The following is a 21,417-nucleotide window of genomic DNA, read 5'->3' on the forward strand; positions in this document are numbered from 1 at the left end:
TACTTGAACCATTACTAGCCTCTGCAGTTACAATAGTTTTTCACTACTGGGCATTCGTCTTTGCTTATTGAAATGATATTTAAGCAATTCTGATCGAATTCAGTAGGAAAACTGGGATATGCCTAACATCTATTAAAGCAATTTATAATGTTATATATATCAAGTCAGTTAATTATCCCTTCCTTTGAAGAACCTGCTGTGAGTTCTCCACACCCTGGAGATGAGTCTTCATATATTTGATTCTTACTATTTATTAACACCGGGATGGGCCTTAATGTCATCTATATGCAATAGTGTAAGTTTCTGCCTTTTTAAAGTAAATTCAGTATAGCTTGATGCCATTTTCTATTAAATTTTTAAAGGAAGAAAAGCCAACAGAAATAAATCCAGAGCCCAAGGCTATAATACATACCATATAGGTCTATGATAACCAAGCTGTGTGCAGTGCGCGGTTCACTCAGAGGTGCCAACCTCATTGTCCGGTCATACTTTGAATGTATCAAGGAATCTGTCACTGCCGGTTAATCTAAGATGAACCTTATTGGACACTAGAGTGTTCAACCCGATCAGGTACTAAAGATTTTGGAGATATACGGATTGAGAAAAGCTGGTGAAACCATTAATGTATTCTCAAATCTTTATACGGGGCAAGGCTTTGACCTAGTGGGGATGTCTTGAAGAGAAATGAAGATGACGCAATCATCATAGACTTAACCTGTTGAAGGGATGAAGTTTATGTAAGAAAAGGTAGTTCAGGACTCTTATTGAAACATAAATGCAGTGTATTTGGACTATCAAGCTTTCCTCTTCAACTGTGGACAAGGATCCTTGTCCCAGGCTCTGATAACTTCAAAAAACAACTTTCCATAAATCCTAACATATCCTTCAGAAGAATATACATACATATGTGTTCTTCTACAGGATCCTAACATCCTGAAACCAGTTTCCGGTAATTGAAACAGCCGCTTACAGCCCAGTTTCGTTACATATTATGCTAACGAAAAAAAGAAAGACTACATGTCAATATAATTTTGCTTATGCCCCTACACCGTAAGCCTCAGGTAAAAATTAATGCTTACCTGTAGGTAATTACCTGCGCTCCTAATTACCTGAACCGATCAGTAGCTGGATCCATTAACAACTACCATGAAAGCATGGCAATATCTGTTCAGCGTGGATGTTTTTGTTATTAAAGTTGTTTCTTCCTTGGAAGCAAATTCATGTGTGTATTTATATATATATATACATATATATATATATATATATATATATATATATATATATATATATATATATATATATATATATATATATATATATATATATATATGGTGGTTTAATCAGCGAGACTCAGTTTCCTATTTTATTCTTTGTTACAAAAATATAGCAACGGGGTGCTCGTTGAGATGGGGTAAAGTCTCCCCCTTGAATCCTGTCCAAGCCCATCTCTCACTCATGCTCTTTCGCACAAACTCCACACACACAGGGGTTTTCCAAGCTCTCACGAAAGATCAGCTGAACAACATAGTTTATACTAAGTATAATACAGAGGTTACTGGAACGTGATCAGAAAATACATATGTATAAATTGTTAAAGTATTTTCCAAGATAACAAAAGGGCAATGTGGCAAAATCATTGTACACACGTGTTCTTGTATGCTCTTTTCCCGTCACGAGGACAGACCATGTAGCACTCTTACAGTTAGTAACTATGGGAGCAAAGGTGACGTCATCGAATCTGAGGTCTCTGACCAACAGAAAAACGCCACTAGTCCAGACTTTGTCATCAATATTCTCTCAGCTTCGTAAAACAATGCAGCATATGACCACAACGTAGCAATCTCATTTTTCAGTTTCCTTCGGGTTGTAACTGTCTAATAATTTTGCCTCGATGTGATGAAGGCATCCGTTGACCATAGCAGCTGCGACGCCAGTTTGCAGTACCGAATGAATCAATCAGTCAGACTTTAAGCCCTGTCAGTGTTGTGACTTTTGTCTAGTTCAAAGATGATCAAGAGAAAACAGGTGCGAAAATAATGAGGTTAAATACCCAGGCAGCATGTTATACAGTCCGTACAATCACAAAAATTATTAATATGCCACATCATTATACACACACTCACACTCACACACACACACACACACACACACACACACACACACACACATATATATATATATATATATATATATATATATATATATATATATATATATATATATATATATATATATATATATATATATATATATATATATATATAATGTGTGTAATCCCATTATTACTTATAATATCCTCTTATTTTCATATAACAACTTCAATTTTACAATATTAAAAGCTAAGTCACCTGTTATAAGGAGCAAGCATCACTAATGTACACGACAGAAATGTTTATTGAACCTGAAAGCTGTCCAGGAGCCAGAAAATATCATCAGATTTATATTAATCGTCAGAGTCTGAAAGAGAGAGAGAGAGAGAGAGAGAGAGAGAGAGAGAGAGAGAGAGAGAGAGAGAGAGAGAATACCTGTCCTATTTTGCTATGCTTCTTTTCCTGTCAGTTAACAAGGGCGAATTTTCTTCGTATAGCGAACAAGAATCTAACAACAACAAAATTAGTATAATTCATATTATGATCTTTATTTTTCTCCATCCAATGATCCTTGCTGATGAATAATTTGCCATTTTCAAGCGCACTAGCAAGAAATACTCGTAGAATACTCCATTTCCTTTGCAACGGATATGCAGAGTTTTTACTCATGAATTCTGCCCGTCATCCCCAGCAACACTTGTCATCATTTAGACTTCAGCAAAACCAGTCACTCGATATTTAATTATAGACTTATATCTGTTATTTAGTCGTTTTCGAAAATCAACCCAAAAGGTGCCCATGGCCCATAAATGCGGCAACACAGGTAAATAAAGCCAGGTTGGATCACTTGTGTATGAATATAAGTCAGAGACGTTTGGAGACAAGGAATGATTTACTGTTAGTGTGAACTGCCGTTGTAGAGTAACAGTGAAGCATACGGACGTATAAAACATGATGTGAAAGATCGCTGGTGACAGACTGTGACCTAGAGGCACTCCCTTCTTGTGAAAGTAGCCCTCTTAGGGAATCTTATGCAATAGCTGGTATATGTGGTCGGAAGCTCTTGTAAAATATAATATTCTTATGCCAAGACTAGTGATAAGGGCGCCTTAATGCTTTAATTTCTCCTAGCCTGAAGGTTAATAGATGGGAAGTTTAGGAAGCAGAATATGTGGCCAACTAATGAGGGAAGTTTTGGAATAAGCAAAGCAAACTTGAGGAAAGAATCTCTGCGACAGTTGGTAGGATTGTGTGATTGGTTTCACTTATATTATGGCGACGCAATGGTATAGGTCGTCGATGGTAGTTTACATTTAAAAATAAAAAAGGAAATTGCCACCGAGCAGAGTAATTTGGGGATAGCTGAAGAGGTGAACATCAGTGGGATATGTGTCAGAGAAAATAAGTATAAGATTCACATTACTACTACTCAACGGGGTCTATCTATCTATCTATCTATCTATCTATCTATCTATTATCTCTAGAGATCAGCAGATGACGCTGATTTGACTAAAGCATCGTAGAGCTTCTTCACAAGCAGCCATCACCAGTTGTCATTTCGGCAACGAATGACGTCATCAGGGAAAGTAAGCAAGGGCGGCCGAATCCTTTCACTCCAGACGAAACAACACGGCCCGATCACCATCATCATCACCACCACCACCACCATCACCATCACCATCATCATCATCATCATCATAATAACCAAATGAATTCCTCCACTTAAATTGCCTTCGTATCAGGCATTCTCATTTGTCCGCGGCTGATACACCCGTAATGCAATTCCCCTTCGGCGGACTCTATGTATTTCGCGATTCCTGCGTATGTATGTATGTATGTATACTGTCCCCCCTCCCCTTCCCTTTAGCTCTCCCTGGGGAAGAGGATGAGGTGGGGAGGGGGTAGGAGGAAGGGGTAAGAGGGCAAGGAGTCCCCTTGGGTTGTCTAACTTAGCCATAGTACGTTCCTTAAAGGTGATGTCTGGGACAAACCCAACACATCCGACGAGGGGCAAATGAGGCTAAAACAATGCCTCAAAGCCATTCCTCGCGTCTTGCCTCTCTCTCTCTCTCTCTCTCTCTCTCTCTCTCTCTCTCTCTCTCTCTCTCTCTCTCTCGTCTGTGATTGAGACCTACCTTGTCTTGGAATGAAGGTTCGCTATCGCTGGTGAAGATTTCTAAGTTTTTCCACATATTCTCTGCTTCTTCTTCTTCTATCGATTAATTTGAGTGATTTTTCGTCTTGACGTCGAGTTCGTTTCTTTCACCATTTTATGCGTATTTGCGGTTGTGTTATTTCCTCTCTCTCTCTCTCTCTCTCTCTCTCTCTCTCTCTCTCTCTCTCTCTCTCTCCCAGATCATGCGGGAATATTTGGCTCCAAATAGCAAATCGTGAGGACCCATTTTTTTTGTTTACCCTGTAACCTTACCAATTTTCTTATTCTTTCTCCTCATACTTAGTTACTGATCCCTTATTCTGTCCTCCGTATCCTCCGTATACTTAATTTCTTATTCCTTACTCTTTCTTCTTATATTAGTTACTGATTCCTTATTCTTTCCTCCGTATTCTTGGTTACTGATCCCTTATTCTTCCCTCCTTGTACTTAGTTACTGATTCCTTATTCTTTCTTCTTATATTAGTTACTGGTTTCTTATTCTTTCGTCCTTATACTTAGTTACTAATTCCTTATTCTTTCTCCTTATACTTAGTTACTGATTCATCCTCCCTTTAACTTTTCATTTCTTTCTCTTTTCTTATACATTCATTTATCTATCATCATTTTCAAGTAAAGCAAAAAACAATTTACAATTTCAAAGCAAAAAATAATTCATAGTTTTAAATCAAAAAATCATAATTTTAAAGCTATAAAATAATTCATGATTTTAAAGCACAAAATTATATAATTTCAAAAATAATCTGCAATTATATCCTCGTCATTCGAGATAGATTAGCTTTAGGACTGAAGGGCAAACCAAACCGCCGCCGTAAACGGCAAAGGTATTGACCTGAGGTCGAGGATCGTATGCAAATGTTTCGCAAACAGATCAAATTCGGACGCGAGGTCAGATGGAAATACAACCGGGGTCAACGTGAATTGCGTCTCAAGTGGAATGTGCGTTGACGCTGCCATAGAGTTTTCTTTTACCGATAATAATACGGATCCTTCGGAGACATTGGCGCTACTTAGGCTGGTTATCTACGCGTCATCTATCTACTCCGCGATGCTAGTACTAAACATAGCGGAAGCTCCTTGGGACGACGTGTTTAGTACTAGCCCCCCGGGGATCAAAGTGTAATATAAACCCATTTCTGTATTGCGTGGTAGACAAATTATATTAATAGACAAGATCCCGAGGTGCTAGTACTAAACATGGCAGAAGCTCCTCGGGACGCCGTGTTTAGTACTAGCCTCTCAGGGATCAAAGTGTTATATACACCCATTTCTATATTGTATGGTCGACAAATTATGATAATAGACAAGATCCCCAGGTGCTAGTATTAAACATGGCAGAAGCTCCTCGGGACGCCGTGTTTAGTACTAGCCCCTTGGGGATCAAAGTATTATATACCCCCATTTCTGTATTATGTGGTCGACAAATTACATTAAAAACGATATCTAGTACTAAACACGGCGTCCCAAGGAGCTTCCGCCATGTTTAGTACTAGCACCTCGGAGTAGGTTGAATTGAATTGAACTGAATAAAGAATCTAGGCTGAAGGCCAAGCACTAGGACCTATGAGGTCATTCAGCGCTGGAACGGAAATTGACAGTAAAAGGTCTGAAAGGTGTAACAGGAGGAAAACCTCAAAGCAGTTGCACTATGAACCAATTGTTAGAAGAGGGTGGAGAGTAAGATGGAAGAAAGAGAATATGAAAGGAGGTACAGTAAAAGGAACGAAAGGGGTTTGCAGAACTCGGAGTAAATGGCTCGCAAATAAGAAGCCAAAGTAGCACCGACAATTCTCTATAACACATAAAGTTAATATCGTACTTTTAATCGAATACCTATATTAAGATAGACTTAATAATCTTAACGCATTTGATTTTAACCTTAACATATTTAATTTCATTCACTTAACCTTACACTTGTATTGATGTGGACTTTGATAATAATCTTAACACGTTTAGCTTCCTATTTTTAACCATATACCTTTAATGATATGGACTTTGTTAATAATCTTAACACATTTTGGACAGGAAAGTCATATCGTGGAATGGACGGTATAAAGACGCATCAACGCTGTAGGTTTAAATGGAAGGACAGGAGCGCAAAGTTCGTTAAGAACTGTTATCATTATACCCGAAAAATCTGTCTGTTTACTGATGACGTCTGCCTTTGCCCTCTAATCAACAACATTTCTGCTTGATTGTTTGCTAATATTGATTGACCGTCAGTGGGTCCTTTTTCTGATCTGAAAGCGACAAGCGAGACGGTTCGATCAACGTACAAATTTAAATGTACGAATTTAGATATGACGCAACCGTAGCCATCTATAGTATAATAACAGATCTTGAAATAAATTTTATGACACAGAATACATCAGAACATATTGCTTAGCTCAGCAGAATCTCTTGTCTCTTTCGGAAGATTTAAACATTCCATTTAATGTTTAACTGCTTCGCTTATTATTGTAAAAGTTTGCGTTCTCTGCGTGTAAAGTATATAGTTCAGTGAATGATGTGGAACACATATGTTACTGGGGAAGATTTTATAAATACGGGTAATTATGAGGATGGCAGACCTGGATCTTAAATTAAATTAGGACCTCGCCAATTGTATGTGTATATCTATACACATATATAGCGTATATGTGTGTGTATGTATGTATGAATGTATGTATATATATATATATATACCAATTGTATGTGTATATATACACACATATATATATATATATATGTGTATATGTATGTATGTATGAATGTATGTATGTATGTATGTATGTATATATATGTGTATATATATATATGAATATATATATATATATATATATATATATATATATATATATATATATATATATATGGAAATATATATATTTATATATATATATATATATATATATATATATATATATACATTTATATATATATTTATTCATTTATTTATTTATTTATTTATTTATGTACTGGAGCTGCGACAGTAAAGGGTCTGCATTTTGTTACCTAGCAACAAGTGTCGAGGCAATTAGGTATTATTATTATTATTATTATTATTATTATTATTATTATTATTATTATTATTATTATTATTATTATTATTATTATTATTATTATTATTTAATGTATCAGTCCAAGGTTCCCATATTGATGAACGTATTCTATAGTATATCCTATAGTATATATGGACTGATACGGAAAATAATAATAATAATAATAATAATAATAATAATAATAATAATAATAATAATAATAATAATAATAACACTCTGTAGCTATATGCCATTGCAGTTTTTGTGTAATTTCTAAGAAATGTAAGCTAGATAACCTTTCCTTTCAGCCGATCGACTAATTCAGTTAACTGTTTCCACGCACTGCTAAGCTTTGGAATTCTTCCCATACGGCAGTTTTCCCCCGCATTTAAACCTTTGCCACCTTCAAGATCCGAGTCATTGTTATCTTCTCTATATCTTTATTTGTTTTGTTTATGTTTTTGTTCACTCTGGCCATGTCTGCATTTCGAGAAAAATAAGTAAATAAATAAATTTCACGGAGAATGCAACGCCAAAACATATTCCCGAAACCGCCCAAAAGCAAAACAAACTAAAAAAAAAATAAAATAAAAAAAAAGTTCGGTTTAAAAAAAAAAGTTTAAATTCGACCGTATAATTTTGACAACTTTAGATAACGCCCCGTCCTTTCTATATATGGCAACCAGGGGGAAAAAAAATAAAAATAAAAAAAATAAAAACAAAAATAAAACTCTTTCTATTTCACCCGATGAATAACAATAAAAGCTGATACACTGCCGCAGACCGTGGCAGTCAAAACCCGTAGAGTTCTGCCTACACGAATTTGCAATATGTAATAACAGCCGCGGCAAAAATAGTTGTGTATCTGGTTTTATATTGTTATCACTGACTGGCCTCCCCAAGATGGAGGTTCGCTGCTCCTGCTACTGTTGCTTTTGAGGGTTACTTGCTTCTCTCTCTCTCTCTCTCCTCAGGGAGAAGGGGGAGGTTTTCTCAATGAAGAAGGAAAAATTGATCTGAACTTCGACTTGACGCATCAGTTGTCTCGTCTTCCTTGGCGGATTTTCTCAGTGGATGAAATCATGTCTATCATTGTCATACTTGTATTCTCTCTCTCTCTCTCTCTCTCTCTCTCTCTCTCTCTCTCTCTCTATATATATATATATATATATATATATATATATATATATATATATATATATATATATATATATATACATACATACATACATGCTGCACGAAAGTTAGGTATTGTTCGTAAGGCCTCAAATATCTATAACTCATAAAATCAACGCAACATGTTTTAAGTCATTTGTACTTCCTTTACAAAAATACTCTTCTCCGGCGTGGATGTCTGCCTCTGCCAGAGATTTATCTCTTTCAGACAGACTGGTTCGTGGCGGTAGGGTTTCTTTTTCCTAATAGTAGCAGTTATGACTTGGACCATCGACGGATGGTCTCTTGTTAGTCACTTTTTCATAAGTTGTATTTCAGCATTCACAATTGATCCCTGATCCCCTTTATCCGCCGAGAACAACCAGATTTGCTGAAAAGCAGCACCAATATGCAGTAAATGTTTAGCCTCGCTGTCGAACTTCTCAGTTCCAGAGGTCCTTTATTTCTCACACCACTGGACTGTGGAACAGCATCCCGGAGGATGTGCAATTGGAACTTCAGAAGTTCAAGCGTAGATGCAATGCATTTTGATGCATTTTTATCCATTTATTAATTTATTTTTTCTTTTTTAATAAGTGACATCTCTTCATTCTGTATTTCTCTTGACTTCCTCTTACTTCTTCCTAATGAACACCATAATATTCTTTGGAAGCTTGAATATCAAGTCAATGACCCCTTTGGTGGGCTTGTTCCTTATGAACAGGTTTCATCTTCTGAATATAATATATATATATATATATATATATATATATATATATATATATATATATATATATATATATATATATATATATATATATATATATATATATAATGGGGTTACCTTGGTCCGACCTTCGAGACGGTACATAATACCTTTAGGCTGAGACTTGCCGTCTTCACCCTCCCAAATATTATACTGTCACTTTTAATAAAAAGCAATGAGAAGGATGACGAAGTCAGAATACTATATCAGAACATGAAAATATTCGTCTTTCTTGTCATAACTGTTTTGAATCGAGGTTTCTTTAAACTCTTTCTAAAAAAAAAATGTCTGGTAGTTCGCCATCTTTTAACATCTTTTCAAGGTCCTGACTGAGGCAACTTATTGAATTTGTCTTCAGAATCTGATCAATGAAACTAGTACTTTCTTTGAAGTTTGCGACTTTTAGCCTTCTCAGACTTCCCTGAGTGGACAGCAGTGGTTCGTATTGATTTTGAGTTTGTCTTTAGTTTACATTTTGTTTTCGTTTGTATCTTATTACATTCTATTCTTTATTATTCCTTCTTTATCTCGCCTATGATGATTCTGTATTGTTGAAGGCTGTTGAATAATATAATGAATTTTGTGTATATGTATACATACATATATACTGTGTGTATATGTATATATGTATATATATACCTGTATATATGTATATATATATATATATATATATATATATATATATATATATATATATATATATATATATATATACTCTCTTATACGTCTGTGTGTGCACGTGTTGTGTTCTTGTGTAATAGGAAGTGAGTCTCACATAAACGTCGATAAAACCATAAGGAATGGAAATCGTTAATCCACTACAGTCACAGAAACAAAGAAAGGTGAATAAACACAGTTGCCACGTGCGTCTTTCAGAACGGGGGATTACAGACGACTATGCGACAGAAATCCCGACGCGTTAACGGAGCTCATGTTATATTTCACTGTGTGTGTGTATGTGTGCGTGTGTGTGTGTGTGTGTGTGTTAACTTTAAAGAAGACCTCCCGGCGAACTTTGACATTTCGCTGCACGTAAAAGTTGATGTTAAATGCCTCTAGTTACCGACGAGAGAAAATGAGCAAGACGCGGCAACATCATCATCATCATCATCATTTTCGCTTGCAATGGCTTCGATGTTTCCTCTCGGCAGGATGTCTGTGAAAGTACATGACATTACCGTCGAGTATTGATGCATTTTACCAATGTATCCTAAATGCTACAGTATATGTAAAAGCCTGTAAATTCATTTCTTGAGCCCCTAAAACCTGCCGAAATGTGGGACCTGAACCCCTATTCATCTTTAGACCTAGCTATTGCCCCGCTTTTCGAATCTTCTTCTTGTTTGTAAACATCACGATTCGCTGCTCCACTTGATATCCAGGGCGCATCCGACGCTTCCTTCGGCGGTCAGCCCATGTCTTCTCTCTTGTTCTGTTCTTTTCCTTCGGGCCTGGGCTAGGTAACGACACTGAGAAACATGTCCCTTAGACCTTTGCATTAGCAAAATGAAATGCTCTGCTAGCCAGCATCAGTATCTGAAAGTTTCTTCTCTGACTCGAATTCTGGATGAAGATGTCACCTGGAAGAGAAATCTAACGGAGCACAATTCACGGTTGGTAATTCCCGGAAAGCACGCACATTCACACTCACACACACTCACACGCGCACACACACACACACACACACACACACACACACACACACACACACACAAACAGAATATGCAAATTAATCGAATGGCACCGTAACAAAATCTCAACTGCAGCGTGTTTGTTTGTAAATGACTATCGAATAGACGAAGTGAATTTACGCCTCGCGTTAGTAAGATTACTTTTATTTATATTACATCCATAAAAGTGATATTAACTGTTTCTGTCACCGTAGCAGCAAAACCCGTTTTCTATGTCTGTTCAACATAGTAATCTTTTCCAGTACCCGTTTCCAGCATATAAAATTGCTAACAGGCATTTGTAGCAACTGGACATACCTTGTCAACTAAAGTTCAGTCTTTTTCCTTTGCCGCAAAGTGCTCTCTCTCTATCTCTCTCTCTGAGGGTAATAGTTTAACCGCTGTTCCACGGAAGTGGAGAAAATAATGTCTCTTAGGCGACACATTAATACCACGAGGCCACAGCTTCCCATATTTACTTGTTGGTATCAGAAAACTGTTGGTCTCTCGTCACTGTAACTACCTCTTCTTCCTCATTGCCAGACTCTGGAATTCGCCCAATTCTTGTGTTTCCAGGAATTCTTATGATAAATTCTCATCGTTCAAGTGTCAGGCCTTAAACTTCCTTCGAGGACAGATCCCACTTTATTACTTCTCTCTCTCTCTCTCTCTCTCTCTCTCTCTCTCTCTCTCTCTCTCCTAGAGTTTTTGGAACCCTGAAATGTGATTGCTTCATACATTTTACATCAAAGGAAGCACACTCGCACACTATGTGTGTATATATATGCATGTGTATAATTTTCACATAGAATATTCATCTAAATTTATCGTTTTATTGAACTGAATTTTCCCTTCTGCGACACTGACCTCCGCATATACAGCAACACCGGTCTATGTTCGAAACCGATCAATCAAACTGCGTGGTCGAAAGAGTAACATCATACTTGCCATCTGTCCGCCGTCGTGTTTTCGATACGTCACGCTCACACAGAACCGCACGTTCCCCCCCTCCCTCCCTCCCCCTCTCTCTCTCTCCATTCCCCCTCCCCACAACGCCCCTACCTACCCCTTCCGCCGGCACTGCCGTAAAAATCCGTTAAAGCGAGCGCATGTCCGGGAATCCGTCACGTGTCACGTGGATGTTACTATAGCGGTACATTCGTCGGCAGCTGCATTTTATTGTATGAGTGTGTGTCCAGCGTTGCTTATTCGGATATAAATACGAACTGCTTTTCAAGGTGTGGTAGTCTCTACGCTGATTTTAAAGGATGTAAATTAACCATGTATCCCATTCAATGTAGAAAACATTAGGCTATATGCTACTGACAGCAGAAGAAATTATTGTTAGTAAATTTAAACATTCACAATCCTCATATCTTGGGCACTTCGACCCAAACTAAGTCAGTAAAGTAAGTTTGTTTCTATAACCTATTCACTTCCAGGTATGATATTTCAAGGTTATCTCAGACATTAAGCATTAGACTTCAGAAACGTCAATGCTCTCACAAAAATTTTTCCCCAAACTATGTAGTATAGACGGCACTTCTGAGAGTTGAGGTGTTCCTACACTTTATGGTTTGCCATTTACAGAATAAGAAGAAAAAGATTTACAGTATAAGTTCTCAGCAAACACACCACCTGTAACAGAACTAGTTTCAACAGAACATTCGTTTATTTATTTATTTATCCTAATGGTTAGAAAATGTTGTCAAAACATGGTAGCTGAAAAAAGGACAGAAGAATATTTATTTTATATTTAATTATTAGGAATGAAGGATAAACAAATAATCTCCTGCAAGAGAGAGAGAGAGAGAGAGAGAGATGTAAGTAATCTCGTGATTGGATAAACTTAGGACATGTGTTCACAGACTACCAGTTGCTTCACACAAAGAACTGTAAGGATGAAAGTGCGCCATCAGTGTTACTGTTTTTTTTTTTTTTATCCTAAGTACGTCTTTTCATAATGTTAATACAAGATTAATACAAAGAGGTAAAAGATAAATTTTAACCGAGAAAACTATCAGATAAATGTGTTTATCATCACAATGGTCTAAAGGAAGCAAGAACGTTATCCCTCTCGATGCTTTGTTACAATATGTAAATGAGGAATGATGTACAAATTGCAGTTAGAGATTCTGTTAACTGTATCAGACACTTAGATCGCGCCGTGAATTAAGTTATGGTTATTATAGTAACAGATTTCTTAAAGAAAAAAGGAATAATAATTTTGGCTGCATTTTTTTTCCGCAAAACTGAAGAATACTACTGCTGCCTGGATCCCGTCAGTCGCCGACATGGGTAGGCCCTATTTACTGCCTTTTCTTTATGCTTTTGTTTATGTTTATGATATTTACGGTCTTTTGTCTATGATTTTAGAGTCATCCCAAAGGGGCTGGTGCTAAACACGGCGCCCATATTATTGCACCTAAACTGGTAGATAACCGAACCAGTTTTACCTTTTACTCCAGCGTCTCCAAAGGTAAAAATCGCACTCAAGAAGAAACTGTCATGACACCAGTTACTTCAGTCACGCCTGATGATCTCGAGTTTGTTGACACGAGACTGAGAAACTCCGTTTTCTATGATTCTGAAGAGTATAAATGAAATAATATAAACTCGATCCTATTTATTTGTAGTCTAAATGGGTTCAAAAGCTAAATAAGTTAGAATTTAATTCTTTTAAATATATATATGCGATGTTCTTATGTTAAAGATTACGGTTAAGAACATTAAAACACGGGAATCTATAGACGATAAGAAGCAAAACATTGTGAAGAAAACATCTGTGTGTAGTACTACTATAGGTGATGGAAGTCAATTCGTCGAAGTCTACTTTTCCAAGTGTTGTTGTGTGCGTGTTGTTGCGCTGATGTAAGTATCTCGCCCCTCGTCCGAGTCACAGAATTCTCGTGAAGTCCGCAGACGAGAGAACTGCCTGGGTGTTGTTGCGCTGGGTGTTGTTTTACCGCGACGGTAGGTCTATTTTAATGTGGTTCTAAAGGTCACCGAGATTAGGAAGACGTCTCGAGACATCTCAATGAATCGTGTTGACCTTACGAGGTGCTTGTTACCAATGGAAGGTCATCTCGAGGTCGGAACGTTGTTTAGAACGATGTCTTAGTTCGTATTCGGTTGAAGTGACGGTAAAATAGGAAGGTTTAGGCCGAGGTCATTAGGGTATCGGTAGGTATAGCTAGTGGTAGGCTGTAGGCCTCAGGTAGGGGTAAATTCATCATTTAGTTTCGTAATAAATTAATTATTCAGAAATATTTTTTGAAAGGTTCCTCCCAATTATTGTGTAAATTAGTTCTTTTTTTGAAGGTTCCTTCTGATTATTGTGTAAATTAGTTCATTTTTGAAGGTTCCTTCTGATTATTGTGTAAATTAGTTTTTTTTTTAAGGTTCCTTCTGATTATTGTGTAAGTTAGTTCTTTTTTTGAAGGTTCCTTCTGATTATTGTGTAAATTCATTTTTTTTGAAGGTTCCTCCTAATTGCTGTGTAAATTAGTTCTTTTTTTGAAGGTTCCTCCTAATTATTGTGTAAATTAGTTCTTTTTTTGAAGGTTCCTCCTAATTATTGGTCAAGTTAGTTCTATTACAAAGTGAGAGAGGCTAGCCTGAATAATTGACGAATTTGTCCGTAGACCTATCTATATGATTTATGGTGCTTCAGATCAGGTTAGGGTAGAATCAGAAGCCTGTAGGTACGATGTATCCAGGTTGAAATAAAGTTTTCTGTTGTATTTTCATGTCTTTCATTTTGTTTTATTGAATTTTGACTCAGAATTTATAGGCACAGTTTGTTTAATTTTTGGAGAGGAACTGGAATGTGGTCAGCAAAACACAGACACAAGGGGTTCGCAAACAGCATAAAGACCAGAGTCGTTCATAACACCAGCGACACTATGTAGTAAAGCTGTTCATCTTGCAAAAGTACTATCGGTGTACTTCCACAGTTTAACCCACAAGGTGCTGCGCATCGCTAGAATCGACGCTTTATATGTTGCGCTAGGATGACGACGATGTTATCGACGCTCTATTTGCAAATATCTTGGTAAATTTAGTCAGCAGTCTCGCCAGCCATTCAGCTCACTCTTGAACATATAAGATGCCAGGTTTCTCTTAATCATAGATATAAAAATAGCAAAATTGTAAACCTTCTATCAGTTGTGGGGGGGAGTGGGACCAGGGAGGCTTTTGTATCCAGAAGTTGAGCAACGGTCAAAGATTTTTATAAATCTTTATTTTGTGAATTTTGGAGATAATGGCTTTTGATGATGATGCTTACTCATTTTCATCAAATAGTGATGTCGAGATAGATGATTACAGTGACAGTGATGATAGTAATATTGGTTTTAAAGTTAGTGTGCATATGACAGTCAACATACACACACATATACACCCATTCAACCAATTAATAACTGTTGTATATTTTTTGTACTTTTATAGGTGTTTCTTGAATAGCTAAGGATTAATTTTGTCATGAAAAAATTTGAAATTGTCACAGAAAATACTGCACGAAACATTCCAACACTAAAAAGTGGTTAATAAAAATGTTTTCTCTCCCAAAAATATTCTTTTTAAACAAGTTTTTAAAAGTATTGTATATTTTATTTTTAATTATTAATCTGTGACATAAGGCGATTACAACCACGTATAACATTAGGTGATAAGTTAAAAATGAGCAAGCAAATATTGGTTCCATTACAGAAGTTGCATATGCATAATATTGCCGTCCTTAAGTGGCATCCCCCAATATCTCTTGGGTCAATTGACGTTAAGTATGAATAGGCCCATTGAACTAGTGGATGTATTGTAACTTACTGCATTAGGAATTCCTTACAGATTAATCGGTGAATGTCATGCAATTGTAACTAAAAGTTCTAGCAAAGATGCAATGCATTACTACCTTAATGCCATTCTCCTTGCATTAGTTCCTTGTTGGACGAGTCACTAGAGTTCTTGGATAGCACTCTGCTAGGCCCGAGTTCGAGTCTCCGACCGGCCAATGAAGAATTAGAGGAATTTATTTCTGGTGATAGAAATTCATTTCTTGGTATAATGTGGTTCGGATTCCACAATAAGCTGTAGGTCCCGTTGCTAGGTAATCAGTTGGTTCTTAGCCATGTAAAATAAGTCTAATCCTTCGGGCCAGGCCTAGGAGAGCTGTTAATCAACTCAGTGGTCTGGTTAAACTAAAGTATACTTAATTTCTCCTTGCATTTTAATAGATTTTTATCTATTTATTAGTTTATTTTTTCTTTTTGATAAGTGAGATCTCTTCTTTCTGTATTTCACTTTACCTTCCCTTACTTCCCAATGAGCACCATATTCTTTGGAAGCTTGATTTTCTAGTCATGGCCCCTGTGGGCTTGTTCTAATGAATAGGGTTCATCTTCTAAATAATAATAATAATAATATAATAATAATAATAAAATATGATACATTAATTTCTCATCAAACATATGAACCTTTGCTTATAATTTTTAGACTAGTATCTAGTTATCATCTGATGTAATTTTTACTATTATTATTTTTTACAACAGGGTAAAACCATGGGCTGCCAACAATAGGTAATCAACTAGGCTAATTACTCCTCCCCCTCCATTTTGGCAATTTCTGTGAGGCTTAAGCCTAGGAGTTAGGGAAACCAGGCTAGGAATTACATTATCAAATAGCAGTTGTAATTTGAGTCAGTGATCCTTGCTAACTGTTATTTATAGTAATATCAATTTTTGGAAGTCAAAAGATGTCATTTTTGCAGTTTTGTGGTACTTTAATTTCTTACCAGATACATGATCCATATGTTTTTCCCAATGTTCATCATGTGGTTTATGCATATCTGACCATTATCATTGGTGTAAACCACAAAGTTTTCTGTTACTGGAGCCCCTTTAGCTTGTATAACAATTATGGGTTAGAAGCTAATGGGAACTCAAGGTTTTAGGTTGGGCGAGAAGCCACAAATTAATGAATTGCTTGAACGGTAATGGTCTAAAATGCATAAGACAAAAGATAAGCAATCTGAAAAATATTGGTTCATGTCTATAATCTAGATCAGGTACAAAATATGTTTATAAAGAAATGTCAAAAAAGTAATTAGAGGGATACATCAAAACTTTAGCTAACCTAATATAGGATGCTTAGTTTGCCTGGTCAGGGGTTCCCACCCAACCTGACCTTGAGCATGGTCGTAGAATAAATTACTGACATGCATCCTAATCATACCTTTCCTAGCCTATCCTAACCTACGGTGCCTGGTCTTACATGGCCTAGAGTATTTTCAGTCATTAAAGTGAAATACAAATCTTCTTCATAACCGAACCTTGCACACCAAGTCCTAACTGCTCCTAACCATACCTTGTAGTTGGGGTACAGCTCTAAGTCACACATTCAATTTGTCCCAATCCATGTGATTATATATGTTAACATATCGGTAAATGTAAGTATACCATGTTTTTTGTGACTTCTTCATCCTGTGCTGGAGGTATTTTCAATTATTATTGTTGATTGATGTAAACCTACTGCGTATCTATTTCCTTTGCAGTGTTTACCCAAGTGTCTTTCATACATGTACTGTTGTAGGGTTTTGCTTTTTCGTCGAGTAAAAACTGAATATCCGTACTCTCCAAGTTAAGCATATTTTTATACCAGTCGCTATTCCTGCCTTCATGGATTTCAGTAACAATGTCTCTTGTTCATGAAACATTTTGAGTAGAAACAAATAGATTTTAAGTTAATATATAATGTAAATTTAATAAATGCATGAGATTTTTAATATTGCTATGGCCTGAACTCTCAAACTTTAAATTACTGATGCTTTTCCTGAAGGGTATTTCTCCAGGGAATTACTAAAGGTAGTCTTTTGCTTCTAATTTTTTTTTATCTTGATTTTCTGTAGAAGCACTAGACAAAGGAAACCCAGAGAAATGAAGCAGTAAGTTATTGGAAATAGAATGAAAGCATGATCAGAAGACTGTGGGTGGTGCCTCTTTCTGAGGTAGGGTATTGATATAAAATACTGAATTTTCAGATGCAGGGTAAAATGGATGTAATTTTTCCTTTTCTCTAACATTATTTTATCGGCTAAATCCTAATTTGTGTATCAAAAATGTCAGATTTGAGTCATATGAACATCATTACTATAAGGTTTTCTGTGTTGGTGGGTCGCATATTTTTTATAATTACACTACAAAGTGTTTATGGAAAATGCTCAGTGGTAGTTTTATATTGCAAAGCTATATTAAGTGTAACATATAAAATGGGTAAAGTTGTAACAGCCAATTAAGGCAATTGCTTTGATTACAGGTGGCGTAAGTAATGTGAACCGGTCACTGTTGTGAAAATACTTCAAGAAAATGAAGCCAAACTTTCGTTGGAAGGCGCCCAGAGGACAAGGCAGAACATCATCGAAAGCTGGGCATCAGGACAGTGTTAACTCAATGAAAAAGGTCAAAGCATGTGAAAAAACAGCCCCAGGGCCAGTCTCCACAGTAGACTCAGGAGAGGAACTTGTAAAGAATGAAGTCCTGTGCGAAAAGGGAGACACAAACAATTTGAGATGTTTTGTCAGTGACTCTACCTTGTTGAAAATAAGAACTAGAAGAAACAGGTTTCTTGCTAGGTTTAGAATTTGTTGGAAGCCCGAGTGGCGTATTAGTCTTGGTTTAATGTTGCTAGTCTTTATTTTAAGTAAATCCACAACTGTAGCTTTTGGAGGAGGTAGTGATATTGCCCAGAACATTAATGACGATGGGGACCCGTTTGAGTCTGTTACTTATGATGATGGGGATACTGTGCAGTTTGTAGGGAGAAGGCTAAGCAGTATAATGGACATGGATATTGCGACTGCAACAGAGCCAAGTTTAGACAGTGTATCGGGAAGCCAAGAGGAAACTGTGGAAAAATCTTCTGAGGTGCCTCCTTGTGCCACAAATGAAAAGAGGCAGAGGGTGAAGATACAGTATACCTCAAGCATCGTTGAAAATGGTGAGTATGGTTTTCACTGCATTATTCAGATTATGTATTCTTCGAAATATTTTAATACATTTTTATTATAAAGTTGAAAATCTTGTATATTGTGAATGTAAGCGTAAGACAAATTCTTAATTCTTCTGTCAGAAATAATTACTGTGTTAAAGGAGGAAAGAAATAGGAAAGTCTTGAATGGATAGGAATCTCTCTCTCTCTCTCTCTCTCTCTCTCTCTCTCTCATGCTAATTGGAGCTACTGTTTAGGGCAACCGCCCTCACTGTTGTGTTAGCAAATTGTTAATCCATTTGGGGGTGTTTTTAAGAAGTTAATGAAATTATAACCATCACATTATTTTCATGTGGTTTGTGCTTTTTTGTTTACAAGCAGAAACTACATTGGTATTGCCAATTTTACATGTTTGTAAGTTCAACAAGAATGGTAAAATGAGAAGCACTTTGGGTGCTTAAACTATCTAGTTGATACAACTGAAGTTCTTTAATTGCAGAATATATCGTGGCCTTTAAAGGATACTACAGACAAGAGGCTCGGGAAAGATTTATCCAGGCAGCTTTAAATGAATCGAACGTTGTCCGATGGGAGCTTGTTCCTCGTAATAACCCAGCAAGCGACTATCCTAGTGATTTTGATGTTGTTCAGGTAATTTTTTCCTTAAATTTTTTTGTTAGGGTACTTTGCATTGACTCTCATAAGGCATGACCAGATGGTTTAATTTTTCGTGGATGAGGTAGAAATTAGAATAAGCTGAAGGTGTTGGATAGCATGATGGGAAGACATCAAAGAAATGTAGGAAAAATAGATTATATATATGTCAGTTTTAAGACACCAGAAATCATAGCATAGTAACACCCCACATTGTGTTCATAGCCTTATGGATTTTTTTAATCCTTTTACTACTTTTAGCCTTAAAGGAACTTGCATTAAAGTATATTTAAGTAGATGTTTGTTTAAGCAAAACATTTCATTTAAGAATCTTTTCTGAGGAAACATATTGGCAGTGATAACACTCATTTCAGATACAAGAACATCATAAAAATGGAGGCTTAGACTCATTAAAAGATCACCCTGCTGTGAAGAGAGTAACAGCTCAGCGAATGGTCATTCGTCATTTGCATTTTGTGAATGATACAGAAGACTCTGATGAAGAAATATGGGATAATGTTGTTTTTGCCAATATTACTCAGTCTGGTGAGGAAATGCTCCTTTTCAACTTAACTAAGTCAGATCTAAGGAAGGATCATTTGGAAAATGGAACCCATAGTGATGACGACACAGAAGAAATTGAAGTAGATTACGATGGGCTCTCGGACATTGAATACAATGATGTCGAAAACAACATAGAAAAGGAAAGCCCACTTTGTGAAGGTGATGATTGCAAACATGATGATGTTGACGTAACATGGACAGCATCAAGGCCACTACGACGGTCATCCCTAACACTGGTAAGATATGTTCGTAAATTTTTTTCACTAACTTTGGAGGGGGTTTCCCATTGTACCATAAGGCTTATTTTTTTTGAGTGGTTTTTTTTTGTTGATAGAGACAAATTTTCCAGTTTTTGAAGCTCTGTACACTTCTTTTGTGAAAATATTTTAATTGGAAACAATTCATGTAGTGAGGATGCTGATGAATTTTATTTTCCCAGTTCAAAGTTGTAGGGTGTCCTGGTGGCCAAAAAATCTTTGGTGCCAGAAAATGTTTATAATGAATTTTCTTTATTATCAATGTGTTACCAATCTTTGTTGCGCTAGTCTTTATAGTCCATGAGAACTTCCTATTCTATAGAAGCTTGCAAGCTAAGTTCATTGGCCTTTTAGCTGATTTTATAAAATATGGTTAAAGACATACATTAGGAATAATAATACTAACAGTAGTCAAAAAAAGGACCTGGCAATAGTGTATTTTATGCTTTACTTTTCAGGGTACTGCCTTTTGGCAAACTACTGGGAGACATTCTAGTCGAAGACTCCTGCGAACTATTCCAAGGCAGATAACATCAACTTTGCAGGCAGATGTTCTTTGGAGTCTGGGAATCACAGGTGAAAAGTCATGATTTTTTGTTTGTCACCCCAGTTACATGGCACTAAAATTTCTTGTGGCTGAGGTATATTACATATTTTATAAATATTAGAAATATTTAATAAAGGCTTTAATCTTTGCGCTTAGGTACTTTACCATGGGGGTTTGAAGGGCGGATAACCTGGAGGCTTCAACATAGTGGTGTACTGTATATAAATATAAAGAGATGATAGTACTGTCTGTTGTCACAAAGTATCATTTTGTATTTGTATACATTATATTGATATACTGTATTTAGTTTTATGTAACACATTTTCTGTATGAAATTACTAATGGGTATTATCTGTTTAATATGTTACCATAAAAGCAGGCACCTTGATGGCATAAGAAAAGAGTAATTGCAGATAATATGCCCATTTATTGGTTTGTGTCCATCATTTTCTCTGCTTGTACTTTTACTTATCCCTTCACTATTACCCCTTCTGAGTGTATAAAGAAGATAATCTGCTAGGAAGATGTGGTGTTGTGAATT

General features: G+C 36.3%; 1 protein-coding gene across 8 annotated transcripts in view; it reads left to right on the top strand.

Moving 5' to 3' along the window:
- The window catches only part of S1P (membrane-bound transcription factor site-1 protease), an 81,306-nt gene that overhangs the window by 42,419 nt on the left and 17,470 nt on the right, over positions 1–21,417 (top strand). For 4 of the 8 annotated variants that reach the window (XR_010850687.1, XR_010850697.1, XM_067089964.1 and 1 more), the window contains exons 1-5: positions 13,612–13,745; positions 18,183–18,863; positions 19,354–19,505; positions 19,883–20,308; positions 20,788–20,905. Coding sequence is in view for 5 of the 8 variants with exons in the window: in XM_067089964.1 (XP_066946065.1) it covers positions 18,233–18,863; positions 19,354–19,505; positions 19,883–20,308; positions 20,788–20,905 (1,327 nt within the window). In the remaining 3 variants the exon portion in view is untranslated. Of the gene's footprint in view, positions 1–13,611; positions 14,058–18,182; positions 18,864–19,353; positions 19,506–19,882; positions 20,309–20,787; positions 20,906–21,417 lie in introns of those variants that run through there. The other 4 variants (XR_010850704.1, XM_067090140.1, XM_067090021.1 and 1 more) reach the window with 3 other exon arrangements.

The sequence above is a fragment of the Macrobrachium rosenbergii genome, chromosome 1, assembly GCF_040412425.1.
Source record: "Macrobrachium rosenbergii isolate ZJJX-2024 chromosome 1, ASM4041242v1, whole genome shotgun sequence".
In the NCBI taxonomy this organism is placed as follows: Eukaryota; Metazoa; Arthropoda; class Malacostraca; order Decapoda; family Palaemonidae; genus Macrobrachium; species Macrobrachium rosenbergii.